This window comes from Pristiophorus japonicus, chromosome 2, assembly GCF_044704955.1.
Source record: "Pristiophorus japonicus isolate sPriJap1 chromosome 2, sPriJap1.hap1, whole genome shotgun sequence".
In the NCBI taxonomy this organism is placed as follows: domain Eukaryota; kingdom Metazoa; phylum Chordata; class Chondrichthyes; family Pristiophoridae; genus Pristiophorus; species Pristiophorus japonicus.
The window spans coordinates 291,680,302-291,687,966 of record NC_091978.1 but is presented as its reverse complement, the minus strand read 5'-3'; the positions used below and the strand labels follow the sequence as shown (position 1 = coordinate 291,687,966).

The 7,665-nt window shown below is 44.1% G+C and overlaps 1 protein-coding gene across 1 annotated transcript; it reads right to left on the bottom strand.

Annotated features, from left to right (window-relative positions):
• Positions 1 to 5,082: 5,082 nt before the first annotated feature.
• Positions 5,083 to 6,542, bottom strand: rpl18 (ribosomal protein L18). Its single transcript, XM_070864999.1, has one exon. It carries the CDS (start codon positions 6,540 to 6,542, stop codon positions 6,012 to 6,014), a length of 531 nt encoding a protein of 176 aa, XP_070721100.1. The 3' UTR covers positions 5,083 to 6,011.
• Between the last annotated feature and the right edge of the window lie 1,123 nt (positions 6,543 to 7,665).

The following is a 7,665-nucleotide window of genomic DNA, read 5'->3' as shown; positions in this document are numbered from 1 at the left end:
TGGCCACTCCTTTTGTACTTGAAAAACAGGCGGTCGGTAGTTGACATTTTGGAGGGGATGGGGGCACCTCAGCTGCTCCATTGATGCCCAAAGCCCACATGTTGCATTACTCAGGCTGTTGTGTAAGTGAAACAGGAGTAAGGCTGCTTTAATATACAAATCGGGGTCCTATATAGGTTATAGGACCCCGATTGCAAATGTATGAACAAATAGTAGGCAAGAGCGCCATGTAATACAGAGAACGAGGCTCCAAAAAGGTAAATGAAAAATAATTTTTGTGAGGTCAGATGAGATGTTAAACCAAGGTCTTCTCAGGTGGACACAAAAGATACCATGGCACTATGTGAAGAAGAGCAGGGGTGTTCTTCCTGGTGTCCTGGCCACTATTTATCCCTCAACCAACATCACTAAAACATGATATGGTAATTTATTTGATTGCTGTTTGTGGGATTTTGCTGTGCAGTTTCCAATATTACAACTGTGACTACACTTCAAAAGCACATCATTGTATGTACAGTGCTTTGTGGAATCCTGAGGTCATGAAAGGCACTATATAAATGCATGCTCTTAAATTAATGACAAAGAAAAAAAACAAAAATGAACATGTTTGTAAAATGTGTAAAGAATTTATTTTATTTGTAGCAAGAAGCTCTTACTACATTAAGTTACTATCATATTTTCCTCTATTACTCTTAATACAAATTTTCAAAAAGGTGTAATAGAATACTTCAAATATAAAGTTCAAGATTTTTTTTTAAACTTTGGGATATATTACTGTTCATCCGAATTGCTTCCTAGCTAATTTAATAATGTCAAAAGTATTTTAGCATCCATAAAGCAGAAATACATGTAAAGTACTTACCCCCTTATATTCCCCACGTCTGGATTTTTAACATTTTGTCGTTTATTACAAACTTCAGCATTTGAGAATATCATCTAGCAAGATCAAAAACATAGTTTTAAATCAAGAGAAAGAAAAGTGAGCGGACTCAACTAACATCAAGTAAGGCAGGAGTGGTGAGGGAAGGCTCCCTCCAAGATGGAAACACATGTTGGCATTGATTTTAGCACCAATGATCTTTTACATAACAACCAGGAACCACCATTGCATAAATAAAAACTGAGTGCAGGAAACAGACAGCAGATCAGAACCTTCTTTTTCGTTGCAGTTCCAAATACATTGGACCCGATTATACTTCGAGGAGTGTTGGGAGCGAGGGGGTCTGACATCATGTGGAAACACAAGTAATTTCAGTGTGTTTGTGGCATTTTAATGCAGGCACCTCATTATAATTTTAAATCCAGGGTTGGTGTTGAATGCGCGGCAACAGGTGTGGTGTGGACCCGCATGAGGCAATCTCAACTCAAGTATTTAAGGGGCCAATCCAAAGATGGAATTTTGAGGAGTTGGAGGGTTTGGCACAGAGACAGAAATTGCAGAATATGGACTCGGGACACTCAAAGGCTGCGCCTTGCTTTAATGACGCCTCTCTTGATGAACAATCCGAGAAATATACCCTTGCCCAGCATCTGGAAGAAAAAACCTGCTGCTGCTATAAAGCAGGCGTCGCTGAAGGTGGGCCAGGAGGTGAGCAGCAGGAGTATTGTGCCATGCTCCAGGTTTCAGTGCACAAAATGATCTAACAGGGAAGGAAAGGTTAGTACAGTTGCACAATCACCTATATCCTGCTGTGCACATCACCCAACCCCTTCACTCTGCTTTGTCAAGCCTACTCCATCACATCATTCCTCACACCCACTTAACTTGTAAGTGAACATAAGAAATAGGAAAAGGAGTAGGCCATTTGGCCCCTCGAGCCTGCTCTGCCATTCAATAAGATCATGGCCTCAGCTCCACTTTCCTGTCTGCTCCCCATAACCTTTGACTTCTCTGTCGTTCAAATATCTGTGTCTCCACGTTAAATATATTCAGCTTCGACAGCTCTCTGGGGTAGGGAATTCCAAAGATTCATGTACCTCTGAGTGAAGAAATTCCTCATCTCTGTTTTAAATGGGCTACTCCTTATTCTGAAACTATGTCCCCTAGTTCTAGATTCCCCCTCGAGTGGAAACATCCTCTCTGCATTCATCAGCTGAGGGAGGGCGATAGATGGTAATAAGTAGTAGATTTCCTTGCCCATGCTTGACCTGAAGCCATGAGACTTCATGGGGTCTGGAGTTAGTGTTGAAGGCTCCCAGGGCCACTCCCTCCTGACTGTATACCTCTGTGCCACTACCTCTGGTGGGTCTGGTCTGCTGGTGGGAAAGGACATACCCAGGGATGGTGACAGAGGAGTCTGGGACATTGGCTGAAAGTTATAATTCTGTGAGTATAACTATGGCAGGCTATTGCTTGACTAGTCCGTGGGCCAGCTCTCCCAATTTTGGCACAGGTCCTCGGGTGTTAGTGAGGAGGACTGGGCTGAGTGTTCCGTTTTCATGTCTGAAGCCGGTGTCTAGGTTGATGCCGGGTGGTCCGTCTGATTTTATTCTTAATGCTTTCCGTAGTGGTTACAACTGAGTGGCTTGCTCGGCTATTTCAGAGGGCAGAGTAGTCATTTTTAGTGTGGAAGCAAGTCATCCTTGACCACGAGGGACTGCTTATGATTGATGGATAAGAGTCAACCACATTGCTGAGGGTCTGGAGTCACATATAGACCAGACCAGGTAAGGACAGCAGATTTCCTTCCCTAAAGGACATTAGTGATGCAGATGGGTTTTTATGACAATCCGTGTAAGTGGTTTCCCTTAGGTGTTTTCGAAGCACCCCCACTTTACAATAGTTCTAACACTGGAAGTGATTACTATACTGAACAGATGAATGAGTACTTTGGTCCGATTACCGGCAATGCTTTTGTTATGTATGGAGAAAGAGCCAGACTGAACACTGAGCTCTAAGTAAAGTGTGACCGTGGTCTTTTATTGCAGGTCTCCAGAGTGTCTCTCCAACCTGTGAGGCCTCCTTAAATACCTGTGCTCCCAAGGGATTATGGGATCCCTTGGGACTCCAGGGATGAGTCCTCTGGTGGCTGTACAGAGTATATACAAGTTTACATATATAACAGCTTTTATTAAAGTTAAAACACACACCTGCACCCAGTAAAACCACACCCTGGTGTGTAAAACAAGCAAGTGCAGCACAATACAGTCTGGCCCATCTAAACAGGCCCCTATTGCTAAGTACCCAGATCTAAAAATCCTTGCTGGATTCAAAATTGCACCACTAAATCTGTCCAACAGAAATGTGCTTACGCTTATGATCCTTGCAAAAACCTCCCCACTAAAACCTCTAAAGCTTTCACACTATGCGGTGGTCTTAAAGATCCGTGGGCTGGGATAAATGCTCACCAATCACCCCTCTGACTTACTCGCTGCTTCTCCCATTGAGGTGTATTTTCTGGGTCCGTACCAAACTGTGGTATTCAAGTCCAGTCTCAAGATTAGCCTCCCAGTTCAAGTAACAAGGCTCTCTTGCCTCGTAGATGGTGGTTTCTTCTCTCCATTCCAGATGGAGTGCTCGGTCCTTGTGCATTGGAAGCAGACGTAGAAGGGGAGAGAGAGAGATGGCTTCCAACTGCCGTTCTCTTATACCTGCAAGACTGCTTAAAGTCCAACTGTCCTTCCCGCCTGAGGCTGTCCAACTGAAAAGCAAGTCACATCTCCCGCCTGTCTCTTTGTTACTGGGGCTCTCCCTGTGGATCTGATTCCGAAAAGTCTGGGTGGGCACATCGTTTCCTTTGTCTTTCGATGGCCTGAAACACTGGCCACTTTACTTAATGCCTCACTAATGGGTTCCCATTCTATGACAAAAGGCGCCCAATTAACTATGATCCTGCATTCAACCTTTTAGGAGACAAAAGTAAATATTAAATCAAGTGCTGGGGGACACTCCAGACACTTTTCAACTGCCCTTTTTTTTTTAAACATTTTTTTTTGTTTTTTTGGGGGGATTTTTGTGGGGTTTTTTGGGCTTTAAAATCATACATTTTACAAGTGCCCCCTATAAAAGGGGAGATGATCCTGCTTTCAGCCATTCTCATTCCTGCCCAGCTGATGTGTATTCTAGTTAAAACATGTTTGGACTTGCCCAGGTTAGCTCTTCTGTTGTACAGTGAATGTGTCCCAGCAAAGTTTAAAACTTACAAGTCCAAAAGTTTACACCGATGTTTTCACTGAATTTTTTATGGTTACCATTACTGATACTGGCTTTTTATTCCAATTTTATTTAATTCACTGAATTTAAATTCCCCAGCTGCCAAGGTGGGATTTGAACTCACTTCTCTGGATGATTAGTCTAGGCCTCTGGATTACTAATCCAGTAACATATTCCTGTTGAACTTGTCAATTCAGTTGTTTGTTGATGAGTGGGAAGATATGAATTGACGGGGACCAATGTGGGGAAGTGCAATGGGTGGTTGGTTGGTAACAGGAATGCTTTGTGTTGGGGGGGAGGGAGGGTGGGGAGAGTGTGGCCATTTGACGTGATTGTTACATGGGTCCAGTGGTGGTAACTAATTTAACTTTACAGCTATAAGGGAATCCCGGGCAGCAATCTGAGTATCTGGCGTTGCGTACTTCGTCATCTTTCTTCTCCTCCTCGAATTCATCCGCAGACAATGTGTGCTGAGCGCCATGTTCCCCTGCAGCTGCAATCCTCGCTACTCTGCATTGTTGTGCAGAGCGCAGCACACCATAACCTTTCTCGAGACCCTGGCTAGTGAATACTGAAGGGTGCCTGCAGATCTATCCAGGCATCTGAAGTGCATCATGAGCATGCTGATCACTTGCTCAATGACACATCTGCTTGTTATATGTCTTTCTTTGTACCAATGTTGGGCTTCATTGGTTGGATTTCCCATGGCTGTCATCAGCCTAGTTTGAAAGGGTATTCTTTTCTCTCCTAACAGTCACCCCATAAGTCTGTTAGCAGGTTCAAAGAGGTCAGGGAGCTTGACGCTGAATGAAAACATCATGGCAGCTCCCCGAGAGTCTGGTGCACGCCTGCATAATCCTTTACTAGTGGTTGCACACCAGCTGCACAGTGATGGAGTAGAACCCCTTGCGGTTTAGCAATACTCCTGGTTGATCTTGGGGGGGGGGGCCGTTGTGGATTGCCATGTGTGTACCGTCGATGATGGCCTGCACTTCTGGGAAACTAGTCAGAGATGCAAACCTGAGTGCTCACTCATTCTGACTGAGCTCATCTCATGCGAAGTTGACAATTCCGGCCACCCTGGCAAACATCCCATCAGTGATCTATACATTTGTGTGCAGCCAACTGGGAACCCTGGATATGTCTCTGGCAGTGACCTGGAAGGATCCGGAGGCAAAAAAAGTTGAGGCGATGGTCACTTTCACAGTCACCGGTAATGCGTGGCCACCAGGTCCAACAGGGAGCAGGTCTTCGTCTCGGAGGCTGAAAATGAATACCACCATCTGAGGCAACAAGCTCAGCCTCCGGAAGTACTGCTTTTCCGAGAGGTCTAGCAGGCTGAGCCTCTGTACATCCTGTTTTGCGGGTAGTATCTCCTGCGACTTTGATTCCTCTGCTGCCCCCCTCTTTGCTCACCACCTGCAGGTCTCTCCACAGCAGGCTGTTGCTGCTAGTGTTGGTCATCTTGCTCCTTGTCCGATGTCCAATCTATGGCAGCCAAGGCACCACCCATCCTGAATGAGTCTGAAAACCTCCAAAGTATGGAAACTAATCTCTCACCACAAGTACTCTGAACAAATCATTTCCCAGTGGTAGATGAAGAAGCAGTTGTGAGCACTGTATTTATTGCAGCATTTGCCTGACTTTTAATGAGCCCTATAAATTGCGGTTGTGTTTTCGTCTTCGTTTCAGTGGCTATTTTCAGGAAGACGGGAAACCCTTGAACGTGCCGTTAGATTTGAATGTAGGTTACAATGGAGCAATTAACATATTTAAATTGGTAACCCGCAATCCAAAGGTTTTTTTTCAGGGATTAAACGACTTTATTTGTTACAGAAAGAGATGGTGGAGAATTTGCTCAGTTCTTGTAACCCTGACTGGCCCTGCGACCCCTGGCTTTCTCGAACTTACGGCCCTTCGAGCAGATGTAAGGCTTGGTGTGGCTGTGTGGAGCACTAGGAGCTGGTCCAAAATGTCTGTACACCTCACGCCCTTTCCCGGGTCCCGAGAGAAGCACTGTACCCTGACTCTTCGAAGCGGCCAAAGCTAACTGATCAGAGGTCATGATCTGACTTCCAGACTTTAGGATACGAAGTCTGACCCCATCGGTCACTCGCAGTGTGCACACCTTCAGCTTGGGAATGTCCCAGATGCGAACGTCATCGGTTATTGTTCCCACGACAACTGCAGTTTTGTCCTCACGGCTCGACATCTTCATTTTGCGTATCAGTCTTGCCAGAGACAGTGGTGGACGATTGGTACGGCTCACGAAGAGACACTTCAGCACGACATTATTGAAGGAGGCGTTCAACCGATGGGCCAGAAATCTGCACAACTTGACCAGCAGCCGCAGGTAGATGTCCTGGCTCTTGGACTCCTTCCGGTGCATCCGAAGGGGGTTACTTGCAACCTGTCTAATGCGACGTTAAACCCGGAAGCCAGCACTTTGGAGCCGGCTTCCAGACACACATGCATGTTAGGCCACTTTAACCCCCTGCCTGCACCTAAACCCACGCGCTGCTCCACGTTAAAATTTCCCCCATTAACTTGAATGTGGCATGTACAAAATAAAGATTTAGAACTCCTTTAAGAGTCGATGTGAAAATGCTTACCCTTTACAATGTACTTCTGCTTTTGACTTGTCAAAGTAGGTGATACGTAAATGGTGCACATAATTAGTTACAATTAGATAGAGTATGGCATTGTGACAAAAAGCAGGCAAGTACATAATATTGTTTATATTCTAATGCGATACTTGCATCTAGTCAGGTTTCAATGGTCATCTTCATGGCTTGGATTATAGTCTATATAACAACATTTTCTACATTGCAGTAGTGACTACACTGTGAAACACTTTGGGATGTCCTGAGGATGTGAAAGGCGCTATAGAAATGCAAATTCTTTCTATAGAAATGCAACAAAGCCCTTGCAGAGAGAGTAAATAGAACAGTGGGAAGGATTCAGAATAATATCACAGTGGGTAGGGCAAGTCAAGGCTTGGATATGAGGGGCAGAACAGGATTAATAAAGCTGTTGGAAGAGAAGCAAAAGGCTTAACATAAACAATGAGAAAATATCAGGGGAGAAAGAAAAATACTTTAATACAGTGATAGATAAAAACGCTGTTGTCGAAGGGGCAAGGATATCAAAATGTTAAATGAGAAAATAAGGAAAAAGAATAAAAGTTAACATTCCAAAAAATTGGAGTCAGAATTGAATGGTTTTATATGTGTGAAAACATATAGCATTCAAACAAAATTAAAGTATTAAAAGCATAAACAGGAGAGATGCGATATAGTAGCTATAAAAAAGGGACATGGCTTACATTTGGACAAGATGTTTTCAGGAGCGATTAGAGAGGAAAAAAGAATTAATAATGATTCTATTACAGTGTTAGAATGTAATGATGCTTGGGGGCTTGTACTATGACAGATTCCATATGGATAAAGTTAAGGAATTGGAAGGTAAAGACTACAGTTCTTGATGTGCACAAAAGTAGGGGGTTTGACAAA